This window comes from Temnothorax curvispinosus, unplaced genomic scaffold (assembly GCF_003070985.1).
Source record: "Temnothorax curvispinosus isolate PA1 unplaced genomic scaffold, ASM307098v1 QBEX01006980.1, whole genome shotgun sequence".
Lineage (NCBI taxonomy): Eukaryota > Metazoa > Arthropoda > Insecta > Hymenoptera > Formicidae > Temnothorax > Temnothorax curvispinosus.
In genome coordinates, this window is record NW_020216760.1 from 56,570 (window position 1) to 74,095 (window position 17,526).

Here is a 17,526-nt window from a genome sequence, read left to right on the forward strand (position 1 = left end):
GACCTTTTGGACCTTCCTCTGCCCGTAACGTAGCGTCTACACATGGGGACTTTTATATGTTAAATAATACCCTAAAACAAGCCTGTTTACAAAGTTTCAGCCCAGTCAGTATTATTTCCTTCAAATTTTGAAAATAATTCTATCTCTGCTCCACTTGGTCGTACAGACTTAAATAAAAAACGAAATTGTGCGGAATTTTGTAAGCTACAATTTTTATATCTACATAAATTTTCGTAAAGTTGATATTTTCCGAGTTATTTGCGAAAAACTGATTTTTGGGACCTTTTGGACCCTCCCCTCCCCGCAACGTAGCGTCTACACATGGGGACTTTTAATATGTTGAATAGTACAAGCCTAAAACAAGCCTGTTTACAAAGTTTCAGCCTAGTCAGTATTATTTCTTCGAAATCGACAAATTTCGAGTCATTTTACTGGGCTAAGTATAATACCAGTATTTTGTGCATACAAAAGTTTAATTCTAATACTTAGCTACATGTACTGAATTGTAATGTGCTCTTGTAAGTACTAATACTCTTGTCAATAAAATGCTGTGTCTCTAAATAACAATATGCAAATTCAAAATAGCATAAGACCGCAACTTCCTCATAAATAGATTATAACAGAGTAATACTAAATTAACATTCGTCAAATAGCTTGCTTCAATTATTGCTTCCACAAATAATACAATTAAAACAACTGTATACTAGAACATTTCATATATATTTGCAGTTGTAGCAAAATGAGAACATATTGCTATGGCATAAAATAACTTACTTTCTTGCGGGTCGCCCTTGAAAATACACTATTCGGTAATACTCTCTTGCGCGGACCCTCTCCTCGCACACATTTCAGCACACGCTAGAGGATTCTTGCACACTTACACCTTTGCATAGACATTCATTCCAGCTTTGCACTCCTACACGCCTGCCTAGACACCTACCTCCACTGGCTTGGCTAATTCACATAGATACGCTTTTCAGAAAACACATACATTGCCTGGATACCGAGTTACGTTTCGCGAGGTAAGTCACTTATTAGTTATCGTTCGCATTATTCGCTAAAGGAGCCTCACATATTCTCCTTACTACAATTACGGTCCTTCGAGTCGTTTTTACATTCGCCTTTTCGCCTCCGGAGGAATTAATACCCTTCCAAACATCTTATTATCTGCTTTTTTAGTGCTTCGTATTTGACACTTTTGTACCACATGCATATAGAATGACGTCTAACTATAATCCCTCTATTCTTACTCACAATCAGCTGATATCCTGTAGACGAGCCTGTAAATTTAATTTGCTTTCCCATTATTTCACATTTACTACAGATGAAAGTTAAGAAAATGTGCATCGCAACGATTTTGCATTTTTCTCATTGAACATTTTCTCTTCTAGATGATGACTTCAAGACACATTTTTGCTCCGTACGGCAATTTAAATACGTGTATTTCCGCACGTTCTGGCTTCTTAAACGACGGAGAGCCCAGCAGCAGTACGATGAGAAACACATCACCGATACTGGTGGATGCGAGCATAAACAAGGACTCTGGAAACTTGCCCAATACCTCTTCCACGGTAGTCGTACGCGAGGGACCAAAGTATTATTGTCTCAGATCGGTGGTTCAGCAAACGGATTGCTTGAATACAAATGTGTTAGACTGTTCCATCACGTTCAGTGTGGATAAAAATATTTGTGTGGTGGGTGTACAGGTTCCTACGCAGATCGCGGCGGTAAGCTAGAAATTAATATGTAATTTATTATATCCGTTCAGTTATGTATATCGCTCCTACATCTCACTCGTTTCATTTATAGGCGAGTAATTTCACTCACGCCATAGACGCCGATACGTCTTACACCGAAATTTTGTACGCTCATCTCCTCGATTGCGACGGCACCCGGTTGACGTACACACATTTCACCACCAAAGCGAATTTTGGTACTCTCGTGGAAATTACTTTCAATCGACCAGTTTATATTCAGAAGCACAAGGTTTGTTATTACAACACATGATTACTTTTTCCACTACGTACAATCAATTTTATATCAAGCAAAAATTCCTAAAGCAAAGATTTTCTTTATATTCTCAAGTGTCGAAGTTTTTCACTTTCAATTTATTGTTTTTCATTGATTGTATAATTGTATTGTGGAATTTTTATTTTGTTATTAACAGGTTTATCGAGTCGGTGTGGTATTTAATAAGGCTGGATGGTACCCAGTAGGAGTTTGCGCCCAAAACATGTCCTGTGATTCTGTGTTCTTCTCGTTCGGCGTGGGTAATACTGCACATGCAATTCGCGACGGTCTTATTCGATCTATAGTTTTCACATATCATTAACGCAACGAATCAGGTGACAGATGAAAAATCGCATACACACTTTAAATTTGTGATAAAGTAGAAATCTACTTTTACGTTGTATATTATATTATTTTATTTTTTAAAATTTATCAGTGTCTTTCATTGCAAATTGCAAAACTTTGGGGCAACACCAATATTATACTCATCAATTCTAGTTATAAAGATATAATTTATTCTATAGATATGACTTTCTTTAACACGTTCGCTACCATGCGTTACATGTATGTATGACGCACCAATTTTCGTGAGAGAATCGTACATACGTAATACAACTTTGTATCATCGTACATATGTGACGCTTTATGCAACACGTTCTTGTTCAGTACATGTGTTTGTAAGTGAAAACGTAGCATACTGTGCATACTTATTAAAAATAAAGTTTGTAGCGGTTGGTTTTCCAGCGGTAGCGAACGTATTAACTTATGGTATTGATATGATTGTACAATATACTTTTACTATACAGTATTGTATTTTGTACAGTATACTTTTACAAAAAGAAGAATCTAAATTTTACTGTTTAAAAAAACTTTTATTATTTCGTCTTACATATGAATTTTTTCATATATTTCGATTTTCCTTGTAAAACATCAATTCAAGAATACAATGCATGTAAAAAGTAAAAAAATTTATAACTTAACTGTTTTTTACTTACAATTCTATGTTTTAATTATACCTGTTGTAAACAAATCTAAAAATATTGTTTTAAATTAATTATAAAATATATATGCTTATAATATATTTATATTCTTTCTTTAAATATATATTTGCGATTTTTGTAATATCAAACACCGTTAGGGATTACTATCGCAAGTAACGATAAAACATTTTATAAAATAGAATCAGTCTATACACAAATTCGTGTTTAACTTTTACAATATTATTAAAGGACTCGCCATTATAACATTATTCATATATTTGTGGCACTTGTTACCTCATTATAACAAGATATTTCGTCACATACATATGTGCGCATTATAAGCAATAACATTTATTCGCATGTACTTGGCCAGAAATAAACTTTTTTTTTTTAATAACTTCTATATGAAATCTGTTAAAGAACTTCTACAAGTTAAAACAGTTTGGGTCATAACGTCGACAAAATAGAATTTATTATTATAAGTGTTATTATTGTAGGCGGTCTTTGTATCAAATGACTATAGAAATTATTTCATACAATGTTTACACGATGCGCTGTCTGGTCACATAAGCAATAATGTTGACGAAAAGCAGTGAGCTCACGACATAGTATTACACACACACACACACACACGCGCGAACGCACGCGCGCGCGCGCACACACACACACACACACACACAAAGTGTATTGGCATTACTATTGAAACTAGATTTGATTACTGTGAAAAAGCATCTCTCAGATATGTTACGTTGTGCGTTTATAAATATTTAATTAAAATTATCTGGATAACTCACAAACCTTTTCAATTGCACTGTAAAAGTCTTCATACGAAATACAAACGATTTCATAGTTCTTAAAAAAAAAATTTTCCGGCCAAGTACATGCGAATATAACATTTTCTAAATCCTTTCATAAAAATACGCTAATAACGTCTGTTATGTAAATGTCATGTGTTTCAATACATAATGGTCTTAAAGTTAAAAATATTACGTCTTGTATAACAGGCTTCGTAATGCTTAAACTTGGCGAATTCTTACGTTTTATGTACAATGAAGTCCCAGGTATCTTTCCACCTTAATTTTATCACGTCCTTGGCAGTGAGAGCTGATGTTCCATAACTGAATACAATGAATTTCTTGAACACGTAGATAATAATAAATACCCAAGCAAAGATACCGCATGCTACGATGTACAACGAAATGCTCCACGCTGAACAATGAGTGCTGAAATAGAAAATATGACAAGTAATTCATAATTATTTTATATGAAAATGGAATTGTATTTAAGTTTGCATTCTTTTACTAAACCGAAGAACATACCCAATTAAATAATACAGATGATCAATTGTGGCTGCCGTTAATAAGACTTTGAAAATGAAAGCTGGTAAATAGTGATGCAAGAATAAAGTTCGTTCAACGAATAAGTAAGGTAAGAAATGAAGAAAGTATCCAGCTAACAGTACATAAGCGTTGTTAACGAACTTTTCCCACTCTTCCTCTGGAATGTCGAAACATTGTCTTCTCCTCCTCATTAAATAAAATATCAGTAGCGTTACGTATACAATTACTGAGATTGTACCGGAGTACCAAATTATGATGTTTCCTAAAAGGTGCACTTGTGCCTGGAACAATGAGCAAAATGTTTACTTTATAAGAGCCAGCAAAAATTTGAAACTAATTCAAATTCATTGAAAAATTGAAGTAAGGTAAAAAAAAGTAAAAACAAGGAAAATATTGAACGTATTTAAAATATGCCTTATTTTGCCTTAACGATATATTGATTGGCGAAGCGTGTAGAATTTTCCGACTCACATTGCTGTCGTTAGACACCCAATACGCGATCCCGCGGGACATCAACGGCCACTCGAGAGGTCCGCTGGAATACATGTGGCTGTTTTGACCCTCTTGGCCGCCAAACAACATCTTCACCTGCAGCTCTGCGAATTTTTCCCAGAAGCTCAACGCGGTCGCCTGTAACGGTATCATTTCTGCGCTGATCAGCTCCCGTTCCCGTTGCTTCTGGTCCTCGCTTTTGGTATACCGATGCTCCTCGACATTCCAGATGGAATTGGTCTGGTCCACCAGCCGGTCCGCCACGACCTCGTGCTGATTGTAGCCCCAGTCAGGCAATTGTCTGCCGCTGAACTTCAACGCGAACTCGGCTCCATTTGCGTGCACGTGTATCAGCCGCACCTGGCTCTGAATCGCGTGCCACGCGTCGCCGGAATGATCCCTGTTCGTGATCTCCACTCGCCACAGGTTCTGCGCCGGCATAGACACGTTGTAGTCGATGTAACACGACACTTCTTGACTCTGCGGCGTCATCGGCGCCGCAACGTCGTGCGAGTTCAACGCTCTGCTCGTAATCCCGTGCACCAGTTGTATCACATCACCGTGCCGAATAGGCTCACTGGGTTTCGTCACCACTAGATCGTTCTTGTCCGGTTTCTTGACGATCCACCAGTTGTTAACGTCCTTAAACGAGTAACAAGTGACCTGCTGCTGATGAGAGCTGCCACGACCATCGGGATACCGTAACGGATACACTTGATTATGACTGTGCAGCCAACAGGCTCTGCCATACGTGTGTCTGAGAGTTATCTGCGAACCGTGCGTCACTTCCAGAGGTTGCCCTTTCGTGATGCTAGCGAGTCCTCCTTCCAGACTCGCTTGGAATGCGCTCGTCATCACCGAATCGTGTGGTCCCGCCTTCGAGAGTACTGCCAAATGTACGTAGAATATACTCAAATATACGGCGGCAAAAACAGCGATCAGCACGATGAATCTTAGCAAAAGATGAATCCACAAGATCGTGTTCGACAGGGCCTTTCTTGAGAGCAGGGACCAATAATCGTGAGTAATCAAGAAGAGCGCGAGAGCCATAGAATAAAATCCAACGTACTTCACGCTGTAAAAGAATGCTTTAATTATAGTCGATCGAGAATAAGAGGGAAGGCGAAGAAAAAGATTGTACCATAGTGCACATGTTAAATTCACGATGCCTAATATCAGCCATATCCACCAGGATGCGGATATCGGTCGATCCATAATTTTCCGAAATTTTACGATGCACAACAAGCCGAGCAATGAAAAATGCATCAAGATACTTTCCATCAGGATAAATCTCGACTGTGTCAACAGTGCATTATCTAAAACAGCAATAGGCACATCAGTAAATCATGTTAGAACTGCAGTAGCAAAGATATCACGGAATAAGGTTTAATTTTGAAATATTAAATAATAAAATACATATATGAATTATACAATAGAATCTCGCTACATCTATTATTTCAAGCATAGCAGAATATAAGCTGTAAACGTGCTAATACTTTTTAATCCAAAGACAGAAATGAAGATAGAACATAAGAGGGCGAACAGCATATTGCAGTCGCGCGATTTTCTGCGTAATACAATTTCTAATTTAAGAGGAGACTACCGAGTAAGAGTAAAATTCCGCCAATTGCTGCGGCCCATTGTCTCAGACCCAACTCCAGGACGAGATAATATCCCGTGGGGATCAGTAGACTGCCGCATATTGCCGGTACCAGACGCAATGCATATAAAGGAACCGCATCGCTGTAAGGACTTCCGATCCTGTCGAACTTAAATTGTCCGTCGAACCCAGCCAAGTACGCCGCTGCGGAGACCAATTGCTTCCCTAAAGGCGGGTGGGAGTCGAAGAAGAACGTTCTCTTCATGTATAATCCGACGTACTTGCCATAATGCAGTTCATCGAAGCTGTGTGAGAGAGAGAGAGAGAGAGACAAGTAATTATAACAGACTGATAAATAATAGATAATAATTGAAAGGATAAAAGAAAATTAATGTTAGCCATTAAGCTTTCCGATTTCTACACTTTTTAATTTCATTTGGTTGTTCTATAATTGCATTTTAAATGACAGAAGAATAAATATATATAATAATATATAAGTAACAAGCACTAGAGAATAATCTCGAATTTTTTCAAAGCTATATATCTGTCATTTATTCATATTCATTTTGCATGATAAAACTGATTAGAGATCTTTTAAAAGCAAATTCAGTAATATTTCCGAATTATATATAACTTTGTCTTTCTCGATGCTTATTAATCGGTTACTAACAATAAGAACGATTACATAAATATTTCGCGGAAATTACAGGAAATAAGGGTAATTGCAAACTTTCATATCTTTATATCATCTTAATGACATAATATATCATTTACGTAAATCATCCTCTTATCAGGGTTATATTATTTCTCAGAAGTGTATACATATGTACTTACACTATGCTGCGCGGTTCCTCGAGGCGATAAAGGCGAGTGCAAATGCCCGTAATTAATAGAATCACCGCTATCAGATCAATTTCCAAACTGATCCTAATTCGAGCGCGAACCGCATTATTCGATAAAAGTTGCTTCAGCTCGGCAGAATACGATATATTTGCTTTATTACTTTCTATCGAAGTATTCGGATCTGTCTCTTTGTTCGGCTGCAATAAATAAAAATCAATACAGTAATCAATATAATATGCGATCAAATTTGATAATTGATTTAGGAAAAAACTGCAAGCAATCAAATTGATAAGATATATGGATATAATTTCTTGATAAAAATTTTATTGACCCATTAATTAATTTATTAGTATTACATTTCCTGTATATGTAATAAAGATATCGAATTTAAACATATATATATTTAAATTGTATTTTTTTCATTACATATAAATGAAACAGATTTTTAATATAATATTCGAAGTATATATATACATTATTCTTTACAGAGTGTCGTTGTCCTATTTCATCTGAATTGAATAAAATTTGAATAATAGTTTCAAGCCAATTTTCTCTTTACAAAGATAAAACATATGCAATTAAGATTTTTTGTTGGAACGGGATTAGAAAATGTGTCAATGTTTAATTTACCTATTTCTAAATTTAATCTTTAATATTGGCCGAGATATTTTCCGAATTAAATGTAAAATCATTGACATTAATGATGTTCAAATATCTTTCTCTTATAAAATCGGTCTTTAACATCTTTCAATAAAAAAAAAAGTAACAAAACACCTTAATATATAATGTTAAATGTATAATGTAGTAATGTGTATATATTATGTAATATGTAATAATATTTATCACTCTCAGAAAAGAATTCTAGATACAATACTATTAGGATCGAAATAGGGCCAATCATATTTAGTATTGAAAGAAGAATATTTTAATCTTAAATAAAGGAATTCTTAAATTAGACTTCTAGAAAAAAGAATATTTTAATCTTAAATAGAGATATTCTTAAATCTAGAATAAAATAATCTTGATGCTATCCCTCTAATTTTCTCAGAATTATTCTAGATTCAAGAATTCCTCTATTTAAGATTAAAATATTCTTCTTTTAATACTAAATATGATTGGCCTTATTTCGATCCTAATAGTATTGTATCTAGAATTCTTTTCTGAGAGTGTGGTGTGTATCTTTTATGTACAAGAATTTTTATCCCAAAAACCTCCAGATCCACAAATCGGAGTAAGACGCCGTCCGAGCTCCTCGCCCTCGGTTCTCACGACGAATCTAAAAATTCGTATCGCGCTATCGACACGGGAACGCCGGAAAAACATTCCCGCCGGGAAAACGTCGTCGGGTTTGAACGTCGCGGCTCACCTCGTCCCTCCGAACCGTCCTCGGCTGATCCGCCGTCGCGTCGGCGTCGTGCTTGCCGTCCTGCGGTTTTCCTCGCCTGCGCCGGACCTCCATCGCCATCGTACCCAAGATCCGTTGGGAAGAGAGAGAGATAGAGAGAGATCGTCAGATCTCCTCAGGACGACGAGGCGGGAGATGAGGACTGGTCCCGGGTGTCGCTCCGAAACGATGTGCGAGATCCGCCGTTTAAAGGGCACCTTGCGAGATCCGGCCGCCCACACGTCAGCGCCGCTCTCGCTCGACCCGCTGGACCTCTCTCTCACGGAGGTCGCGTGGCTTCGATCTTCCCCCCCGACGATTCTCGCGGGTCCCTGAAACGCTCTTCCGGTAGTTGAGGTAGTTACGATAGTTCCCGTGTCAGGAGTAGGAGTCAGGACTCCGCGTGCGGTCGTGACAGAGATCGAGGAGCCGAACTCTCTCGCGGCACGTTGCCCGTCGCCGAGGTTAGCACGAGTTTGAGATAACGGTACTTGCCGTCGCCGGGGATCGCCCGTCCGCCGGTGGTTCTGCGCACCGCGCGGCAAAGTCCCGCGTCTGCTCCCGCTCTCGGGACGCGTCTTCGCGGCATTCCCGTCGCTGTCACCGCGGACGACCCACGTGTCGTCCCCGCCATCGTGTTCCCCGTTCCCTCGACACTTCTCTTGGAATGCGCGATTAAAACCATAAATTAAAACGACCGTGACTACCACTATCTGTGACGAACGCTTTTGGAACGAAACGATAACGATTCGAAACAAACGACGCGGCAGTCGAACAAGTTGTTATCTTTTTGAGAATAATGTGTACAGGATTTTAGATTTTTTTCTGAAAATAATGAGATTGTCCCATTCTGGGCACAAAAATCAGTAAAAATGAAAGACTACGTCGCTTCCTTTGCAATTTCATTGTCCACCTGACACCCATTATCTTTAACATTATTAATTTCTATTGTCTTTATCATGTTTCAGCTATTCTGTGTGTCAAGAGAAATTATTTATTTATTTTTCTTGCATCTACATTGGCGGATAACCTTTGAATAAAAAGAAGACAAGATCAGGACTTTGTTATCATTAATTTATCACCACAAACATGGATACTGACAAAGTATTGTGTCCGATATGTGCCAAGGAATTCGATTCCTCTGTCATCGAGGCCCATGCCAGCAGGTGCTTATTCCTGAATGAATCTACGAAGGACGAAGGCATAATGTTGCTTAGAGACTCCAGCCCCACAATCAAAAGAAACAGGCTAAAGCCGGCAAGTGTGAACAGAGTTAATCAAACGCCTGGCAAGAGAAAGAGTTCTTTGGATCAGCTAACTTCACAGAGTTTCAGGGACGAAGAAGATATTAAGGACGTCGTGCCACAGAAAAGTGTAATTTTTTTTATTATTATAGAACTACAATATATGATATAAGAAAATATGTTTATACAATCATATAAAATAACATACATCTTATTACACTTAATTATTTTGTAATATATGCCAAAATGACTTCTACTTACAGGCAGATAACGAAAGCAAGAAGCCACGCGGAAACGAGCGTGTACCCCTCGCAGAACAAATGAGACCTACGTCGCTACTAAACTTTGTAGGCCAGAAGCATATCCTTGGACCTCGCACCGTGCTCTCTGAACTCCTGCAAAAGGGCGAAATACCTAATATGATTCTCTGGGGTCCGCCTGGATGTGGCAAAGTACATGCTATTGCTTGTCCGTTAGAATTTTTGCATGTTGGTCGTATGTTGGAAGGTATATATTGATTTCTTTCTTTTTTTGCAGACATCTTTGGCTAATGTCATAGCGCATATATGCAAGAACGACCGTAAGCAACGATTTGTTAAGCTCTCTGCTGCAATGGCCGGCGTCCAGGAGGTAAAGGAAGTCATCAGTATCGCCAGCAATCATACCAAATATGCGCAACGTACAATAGTGTTCATGGACGAGATACATAGATTCAACAAGTTGCAGCAGGACGTGTTCCTGCCGCACGTCGAATCGGGAACCATTACTCTCATCGGGGCGACAACGGAAAATCCCTCGTTTAGCTTGAACTCCGCATTGCTGAGTCGATGCAGAGTGATCGTTTTGCACAAATTATCCATCGTGAATTTACTAGCGATCTTGAAGCGTGCAGTAATTTCGCTGAAAGGTATAATACATGCATCGGATAAAGGTGAAAGCACTTTGCAAGACATCAGCGAAGAAAACACATCGGAGGAAAGTAGAGTCGAGATGGAATCGTCCTGCAATACGAAGTTTATTGTAGACGAACCGACGATAGAGTGGTTAGCTGGAACTTGCGACGGTGATGCTCGCATAGCGTTGGGAGGACTAGAAATGGCAGTACAATGTAAAGCACCGAACGAGGAGGAATTATTGGACGCTGGTCCGGCATTAATAACGCTGGACGACATCAAGGAGAGCCTGAAGAAAACGCATATGCTGTACGACAAGACGGGTGAACAACATTACGACATGATCTCTGCGTTACACAAGTCTGTCAGAGCCAGCGACGAGAACGCTTCGCTTTACTGGCTGACCAGAATGATCGCCGGCGGTGAGGATCCGGTTTATATCGCGCGAAGATTAGTGAGGATGGCTAGTGAAGATATTGGCTTAGCTGATCCGAAAGCTCTTGGTTAGCAATTTGTTTATTTATAATTTCCAAACTCACATAAAATATATATTTCGTTAGTAATGATATCGCAGTATATATAATAGATTTGTAGAATGATTGATATTTATAACGCGATTAATATTTATGATAACATATGATTAGGCTTTACTTCAAATCTGAAAATATCTGAAATATATCTTATGTAAACAATGTTGTGTAGGAATAGCAGTACACACGATGCACGGTTGCAAAATGATCGGGATGCCGGAGTGTGATGTTCTTTTAGCGCAATGTACGACTTATTTAGCGAGAGCACCAAAATCTAGACTGATGGAAGATGCGCTCAGAGCCGCGCAAAGAACGGTAGCCGAGCATAAGGGCCCGCAGCCAGGAGTGCCCCTGCACTTGAGGAACGCCCCCACAAGACTCATGAAAGATTTGGGTAAATATTTGATTCTCCACCTTAATTTACTTTTAATAAATCGAATTATTACTTTAGGGTACGGTAAGGGATACAACATGATGCACAAGGACGAATCTGGATTGGGCTATCTGCCGGAGGGATTGGAAAATTTAGATTTCTTTGGAGATGACGAGGATAACATCTAGAAATGCTGTGGTAATTGCTTTAGTTTAGTTATATTTTGTCATGATATCGCGTTATTTGTTTCGTACAAAACGATTCTTATTACATTTTATAAGTTTTATACTAAATCTCTCAAGGATTAAAATTTTAATTATCGTAAATGTAAGCTATAGCATGTATATGTATATATAATTACAGTATAAAATATTTTTAATAATAGTACAAGGTGTATATAATACTGTAACCATAACAGGATGTAGATATATAATACTGTAAAAATATTAAAAAATATTTTTAGTGATCCCTCGCGCGACCAGAAAAGTAATTAATTTGAGATTCAGTTGAATAAAAATAGACTTAAATTTAGTTTAGTTATATTTTGTCACAATATTGCGTTATTTTTTCGCGTACAAAGAGATTCTTATAAAATTTAAAAGTTTTATACTAAATCTCAGGGATTAAATTTTTATGCATTAACATAAATGTAAGCTATAGCATGTACATATGGAGGGGTAAAAACCGCAGTGGTTAAGTCAAATTTTTAAAAATATTTTTTCGTGTGCATAGATGCACTTTATATATTGTATAGATTGCATCTATGCACGCGAGAAAAAATTTAAAAAAATTTGACTTGCACCACTATGACTTTTACCCCTCCATATATAATTACAATATAAAATATTTTTAATAATAGTACAGGGTGTATATAACACTGTAAAAATATTAAAATATATTTTAGTGATTCCTCGCGCGACCAGAAAAGTAATAATTTGAGATTCAGTTGAATAAAAATAGACTTGATTTTAAGTTCAACGATAATTTTTCACTTAATCGCAAATCTGTATCACCAATTTCAATTCCTTATGAATGCATATATTTTTTCCAAATTATCGTTTTGTTATTAGCTGGCATATCTACGATTTCTATTAATTTAATATCGTTCTCTTCAGCTAATTTTTTCAAGTCTGTTACATCTCGCAAACCCCAACTTGGATCCTGCGATTTCAAAGACTCGTTGAAATTTACGTTACTCTGCGGAGTGATCTGGCCATCGAAAGCGTACGGTCCGTACGTGATTAATAGCCCGTTCGGCTTCAGCAATTGGCCCGCGTTGATAAATAAACCGATGGTGCACTGGTACGGCGAGATATGCATCATGTTTGCGTTATATATGTATTCCAAGCTGTTCGGCTTGAAGATACCGTCACCCCACATCCGGAAGTCCGTGGTGATGTCAATTCTCAAGGGGCTTTTTATATTAGAGTATCCATTCGCGTACGCGGCGATGCTACTCAGAAGTCGCGGCTCGTACTCCGAAGGATAAAACGTGACGTGTGGGAAATGCGGCGCGAAATGTGCCATGTGCTGTCCTGAACCGGAGGATATCTCCAAGAAGGTCTGATTGGTGCCGCGTTGGATGTACCGTTTTAAAACTGATAATATCGGATCCTTATTACGGTCCGCCGCAGGATAAACGAGCTTTTTGGCAGCCATAGTGTGCGACCTTGAAGAAATTTTCAGTTTCACTTCCTACAGTAAGTTTGTAGATGCATGTATTATTACATAATATTGCCTGCTGTTAAATTGCAAAGTGACGTGTGCAGTAAGCTTTGTAAAATTTGTTAAAATATATCATGTTATTTGTATGTCATATCACTGTATGTCCTGATTATTTCACTTCAAAAATTGACTTGTGCCACTTTGAAATTAAACAGCTGAAGGGTAACCATTCTTTAATTTCAAATCTCACCTGTGATTAACAGCGTAATGAATAATATTCATTTCTATGTTATGCTAGATGTAACATTTATAGCAAGAGATTGCATACCCTGAAAAATGCAAATATTTTCTTTTACTGTTATATAAAATTGTATATTTGACTTTGTTAGGAAATAATCTACTATAGTAAATCTTAATTATTGAAACGAACATATTGTTGTGTCCAATACTTAAGAAACAAGTTAATATTTCGATAAGTAAACTTAAAATATTATAGATAGGAGACTGAAAATAAATAGTATTGAGAGAGATGATAGAGAATAAAAATATTTAATTTAGTGATATTGATTTTTATTAATGGATAATAATTTATTATACAATTAGCTATATATTTGATATAATTTTCATTCTCATGGTTTCTTAAAACATATTTTACATTTGATTGTTAATCTCCATTTCTGAATCGATATAATCGTCCTAAAGAAATTGGAGGTATCGCCAAACAGTCCAAGTATTTAAAAAAACTAAAGTATTCTAACAAGTCTTTGTGCAAGATATGTACAGAAACACAATCCCTATAGAGTCCGCAGAAGATACATGTCATACATAAAGAAACCTTTCATGTCAATCATAACAAATTATATTGCTCTTCAATTATAATAATTAACTATAATTTCAATGTTTCCTTTTATCCGTGTCGTCTTTTCCTTTGGGTGTTACTTTTTTCTTTTTCTCTTGGCTCTTTTTACTTTTCGTTAATTCTGGTATATATACAGAGTGTCCGGTTTTCTTTAAATGTTCAAATAATTTATTTTTACTAGGAAACTCAGATGAGCAAGAAACACAGCGATGAGTCAGATCGTCAAATCCATCAAATCCATCCGCGACTGAATCCTTTTTATTTTTGCCTTTACTCTCTCGTTCCTCTTTCTTAGAACCTTTCTTTGCTTTGTCGGCTTTCAGTCTTTCATCAACAACACTTGCTTCTTCCATCACTCTGCCTTCACTCTCTGCTTCTTGGTCCTCTTCTTTGTGCGTCTCTTCTTTATTTCGCAACTGTTTACTCAGCTCTATTTTCCTCTGCTGTAACTTCTTGCGTTGTTTCTTTGACAGCCATATTTCCTCGTTAATGCTCTCCGTGTTGTCGTCGCTAGCAAGTTCAAGCACAGGATTAGGATTTTGAATACTACGCTTCTTCTTCTTCTTTTTCTTCCGACGACTCGACAGCGCGACGTCTTCTTCTTGATCAGATATTAATTCGTCTTCGGAAGTTATGTTATCATCTTCATTTTCTATTTTATGTGAAAATGAAATATTTTCACCCATTTCTGGTCCCGCGGCCAGTGGGACATCTCCATCTGTTTTCGTCTTCTCGGTTGTCGGTTGAGAACATTTTGGATTTTCCTCATCGTCCGACATCAGTTCGGCAGGAGAGATATCACCGTCATTATCCTCGTCATTCGGTTTCGAATCGCTTCGAGGAGGGTTCAGCAAGAAATCAGGCATCTGTGAATCTGTTGCTAATTTAGGCCCGTTCAGCGAAACTGATTCTTTTTCCGTGCTCGAATCGCTTTCTCGAGAACTACTACGGAGATCCTCGTCCTCGATCGGCATGACACGTTTGAGTGCGCTGACGTTTTCCTTGTGCTTCTTCGAGATCTCGTGATTTGCGAAAGCCTTGTGCGTCTGAAAAATCTTATCGCAAGCGATACAATAAAATGCATCTGGATTGCTGTTTCTCGTCGTTACCTTCCTGTCATCTATTCCGAACTCCGCCGTTAGATTCGCCTCGATGTTCTTCAGCTGTGCCTCCATGTTCGAGAACTTGGACCATTCGGATTCAGCTTGAGATTGATCCCGCAACAGTCTCTGCCTCTCCAGCAGCTGCTCCTTCCTCCGCTCCTCTGCCTTGCGGAAGTTCTCGCGGGCGCGTTCGGCCAGCTTCGCCGCGTATACCTGCACACGCTTGTCGCGCTTTCGAACAAAAGCAACCAGATTCCGCACCATCTCGTTCCTCTCGCGCTTCGCCTTGTCGCGCACTTTCTTGTTCTCCTTCTTGGCAATCCTGATAATCTGCCGGTTCCGTATTTCGCGTATGTCGTACCGATCCACCCAAGCGTAGGATCTTTTGGTACTGTAACTCTGCCAGTAGGCATAGAAATCGCCCACCGTATCCTCGTAGGAGCTCTGAGAGTCACCAAAGCCAGGTACTTCCTCGTCGGAATCGCCATCTTCGGCGAACTCAGCGTCCTCCGCCGCCAATTGCTCGAAAACCTTTCTGTAGACAGTGTAGAAACCCTTCTCGTCGTCCCCGTAGCCCTTGAAGCACGAGAGGGAGAAGTATGGGAAAAGATTGATGGAGTCGTCCTTGTAATCCTCCCCGATGCCACCTTTCAGGATGGCCTCGCGATGATTGTCATACCAAGCACGCTCGTGGGGATCGCTCAGTATCTCCCACGCTTGCTGGACAAGCTGGAACTGTTCCTTAGCCTCATCCGGACTGTCGAGGTTCTTATCTGGATGCCATTTCAACGCCAGCTTCCTGTACGCTTTTTTTATGTCGTCATCGGGGGCATCTCTCTCGACTCCCAATACTTCGTAGTAACACTTCATTGTACCGCTGTACGATTACGCACTGCTGGACACAATTTCCTTACTTAAACCACAAACCGTACGCTAAAAGAATTTAGATTATTAAACTACGAGACCAAACAGCTTGTAGATAATGTAACGTTCAGTTTGATTAGAAATGATTTACGAGTTCATTCGCTTTGTTGCATGAACATAATAATATGACAAAATCTAAAAATAAATAAATAAATAATACATTGGAAAACGTTATTACAAATGCAAGTAGAAGACAATGATACTGATAATTCTTCAAATTCTTAGATTTTCTGACTTTTTTATCCATTTACCCAGTCTTAAGTGTTGTTAATGAATCATATTATTAATAACCTATATTTTATCTTAAAATTCTCTCGAAAGTGCCAAGTGATGATTCAACTTGGCAAGATCAATCGGGAGGAGAGGTACAGGTACATGTGTAACAATCTCGTAAATTATTTCGAACCGAGATAAAACGTCTCCCGCTTTATTACCCTATTCGAAGGAAAATTCGCGTGTATAAAATACACGTGCCAATATCGCGATCGCGCGTCTTTTATCCATTCCTGTTACTGTCGATCGTCGACGACACTTTGAAAGAGGAGCGTGCTAAGTGCTTACCCAGGAGCTTATCGATCTTATTGTTGATGACACTGCGCACAGCTGACGCGCAATCGATGTTAAATATTCGAAATCGCAATTAGCGTATAATAATAACAATCGTATTTAGCACATAATTATACATGTGTATTACATATCTCGACGAGGGCGACGAGGCCGAGGTGTTCGTAGCTCTGTTCTTCGTAACTGTACTCTTTTACACTTTCTGCACTTAAGATGAAATAGACCGTACGTGAGAAAGAAAAGGAGGAAAGGTAAAAAGTGCAAACAATTTTGTCGAAGACCGGATTAATTTATGTCCATTTCTATCCATAAACTTAAGAAAGAGATAGAGTCTTAAGGTGATCCTAAAGCTGTGATTCTAGCCGGTTTTTTTCAGTTTTTTTCTTAGCACTAATCTTTTAATTGGCTTTATAGAAATGCAAAATTCTTGTCTAGAATTAAAGTACGCATCAAAATCTAGGTCATGGTGGTCGAATTTATATGTGGTGGTCGTCACGTATAACAAAAAATATTAATTTTTTTTCGTTTTCGATATAAATTCGACCACCATGACCTAGATTTTGATGCGTACTTTAATTCTAGACAAGAATTTTGCATTTCTATAAAGCCAATTAAAAGATTAGTGCTAAGAAAAAAACTGAAAAAAACCGGTTAGGATCACGGCTTTAGGATCATCTTAAGGGGATCCTAAACTGACCCAAATTACCGACAATTGCAGGGAG

General features: G+C 38.2%; 5 protein-coding genes across 12 annotated transcripts in view; 2 read left to right on the forward strand and 3 right to left on the reverse strand.

The window, feature by feature from the left end:
- The window catches only part of LOC112456569 (BTB/POZ domain-containing protein 1), an 8,140-nt gene extending 5,150 nt beyond the window's left edge, over positions 1-2,990 (forward strand). For 2 of the 3 annotated variants that reach the window (XM_025019208.1, XM_025019207.1), the window contains exons 3-6: positions 981-1,022; positions 1,392-1,727; positions 1,810-1,986; positions 2,168-2,990. In XM_025019208.1, coding sequence (XP_024874976.1) covers positions 981-1,022; positions 1,392-1,727; positions 1,810-1,986; positions 2,168-2,332 — 720 coding nt within the window. In that variant the 3' untranslated portion in view covers positions 2,333-2,990. The remainder of the gene's footprint in view (positions 1-980; positions 1,023-1,391; positions 1,728-1,809; positions 1,987-2,167) is intronic. The other variant, XM_025019209.1, reaches the window with a different exon arrangement.
- A 218-nt stretch (positions 2,991-3,208) lies between these two features.
- LOC112456560 (protein O-mannosyltransferase 1) lies at positions 3,209-8,737 on the reverse strand. The gene is made up of 7 exons (XM_025019183.1): positions 8,632-8,737; positions 7,257-7,462; positions 6,426-6,727; positions 5,964-6,138; positions 4,802-5,897; positions 4,310-4,611; positions 3,209-4,213 (listed from the first exon to the last, which is right to left on the reverse strand). The coding sequence occupies exons 1-7, from the start codon at positions 8,728-8,730 to the stop codon at positions 4,024-4,026; spliced, it is 2,370 nt and encodes a 789-aa protein (XP_024874951.1). The 5' UTR covers positions 8,731-8,737; the 3' UTR covers positions 3,209-4,023.
- Positions 8,738-8,916: 179 nt separating this feature from the next.
- On the forward strand, positions 8,917-12,432 carry LOC112456561 (ATPase WRNIP1-like). 3 transcript variants are annotated; one of them, XM_025019187.1, is made up of 6 exons: positions 8,917-9,006; positions 9,618-10,023; positions 10,157-10,345; positions 10,431-11,289; positions 11,489-11,710; positions 11,768-12,432. In XM_025019187.1, exons 2-6 carry the CDS (start codon positions 9,739-9,741, stop codon positions 11,875-11,877), a joined length of 1,665 nt encoding a protein of 554 aa, XP_024874955.1. In that variant the 5' UTR covers positions 8,917-9,006; positions 9,618-9,738; the 3' UTR covers positions 11,878-12,432. The 3 variants fall into 3 exon arrangements, with proteins under 3 accessions (XP_024874955.1, XP_024874952.1, XP_024874953.1); XM_025019184.1 differs by lacking the exon at positions 8,917-9,006 and adding an exon at positions 9,025-9,113; XM_025019185.1 differs by lacking the exon at positions 8,917-9,006 and adding an exon at positions 9,342-9,427.
- Positions 12,433-12,573: 141 nt separating this feature from the next.
- On the reverse strand, positions 12,574-16,886 carry LOC112456563 (methyltransferase-like 26). 3 transcript variants are annotated; one of them, XM_025019190.1, is made up of 3 exons: positions 16,802-16,886; positions 13,605-13,683; positions 12,574-13,358 (listed from the first exon to the last, which is right to left on the reverse strand). In XM_025019190.1, the coding sequence occupies exons 2-3, from the start codon at positions 13,634-13,636 to the stop codon at positions 12,716-12,718; spliced, it is 675 nt and encodes a 224-aa protein (XP_024874958.1). In that variant the 5' UTR covers positions 13,637-13,683; positions 16,802-16,886; the 3' UTR covers positions 12,574-12,715. The 3 variants fall into 3 exon arrangements, with proteins under 3 accessions (XP_024874958.1, XP_024874959.1, XP_024874960.1); XM_025019191.1 differs by lacking the exon at positions 16,802-16,886 and adding an exon at positions 16,675-16,760; XM_025019192.1 differs by lacking the exon at positions 16,802-16,886 and having other exon boundaries at positions 12,574-13,384; positions 13,605-13,684.
- Positions 13,944-16,886, reverse strand: LOC112456562 (dnaJ homolog subfamily C member 21). Of its 2 annotated transcripts, none has more exons than XM_025019189.1 (2): positions 16,802-16,886; positions 13,944-16,249 (listed from the first exon to the last, which is right to left on the reverse strand). In XM_025019189.1, exon 2 carries the CDS (start codon positions 16,184-16,186, stop codon positions 14,249-14,251), a length of 1,938 nt encoding a protein of 645 aa, XP_024874957.1. In that variant the 5' UTR covers positions 16,187-16,249; positions 16,802-16,886; the 3' UTR covers positions 13,944-14,248. The 2 variants fall into 2 exon arrangements, with proteins under 2 accessions (XP_024874957.1, XP_024874956.1); XM_025019188.1 differs by lacking the exon at positions 16,802-16,886 and adding an exon at positions 16,675-16,760.
- Positions 16,887-17,526: the final 640 nt, after the last annotated feature.

Coding starts and splice junctions, on each gene's coding strand:
- LOC112456560 (XM_025019183.1), bottom strand. CDS start 8,730: ATGGCGATGGAGGTCCGGCGCAGGCGAGGAAAACCGCAGGACGGCAAG. Junction 7,463..8,631: donor GGACGGTTCGGAGGGACGAG/GTGAGCCGCGAC, acceptor TATTTATTGCAG/CCGAACAAAGAGACAGATCC. Junction 4,612..4,801: donor GGGTGTCTAACGACAGCAAT/GTGAGTCGGAAA, acceptor TCATTGTTCCAG/GCACAAGTGCACCTTTTAGG.
- LOC112456561 (XM_025019187.1), top strand. CDS start 9,739: ATGGATACTGACAAAGTATTGTGTCCGATATGTGCCAAGGAATTCGAT. Junction 10,024..10,156: donor ACGTCGTGCCACAGAAAAGT/GTAATTTTTTTT, acceptor TTCTACTTACAG/GCAGATAACGAAAGCAAGAA. Junction 10,346..10,430: donor GTCCGCCTGGATGTGGCAAA/GTACATGCTATT, acceptor CTTTTTTTGCAG/ACATCTTTGGCTAATGTCAT.
- LOC112456563 (XM_025019190.1), bottom strand. CDS start 13,636: ATGAATATTATTCATTACGCTGTTAATCACAG. Junction 13,359..13,604: donor CATTACGCTGTTAATCACAG/GTGAGATTTGAA, acceptor AATTTCTTCAAG/GTCGCACACTATGGCTGCCA.
- LOC112456562 (XM_025019189.1), bottom strand. CDS start 16,186: ATGAAGTGTTACTACGAAGTATTGGGAGTCGAGAGAGATGCCCCCGAT.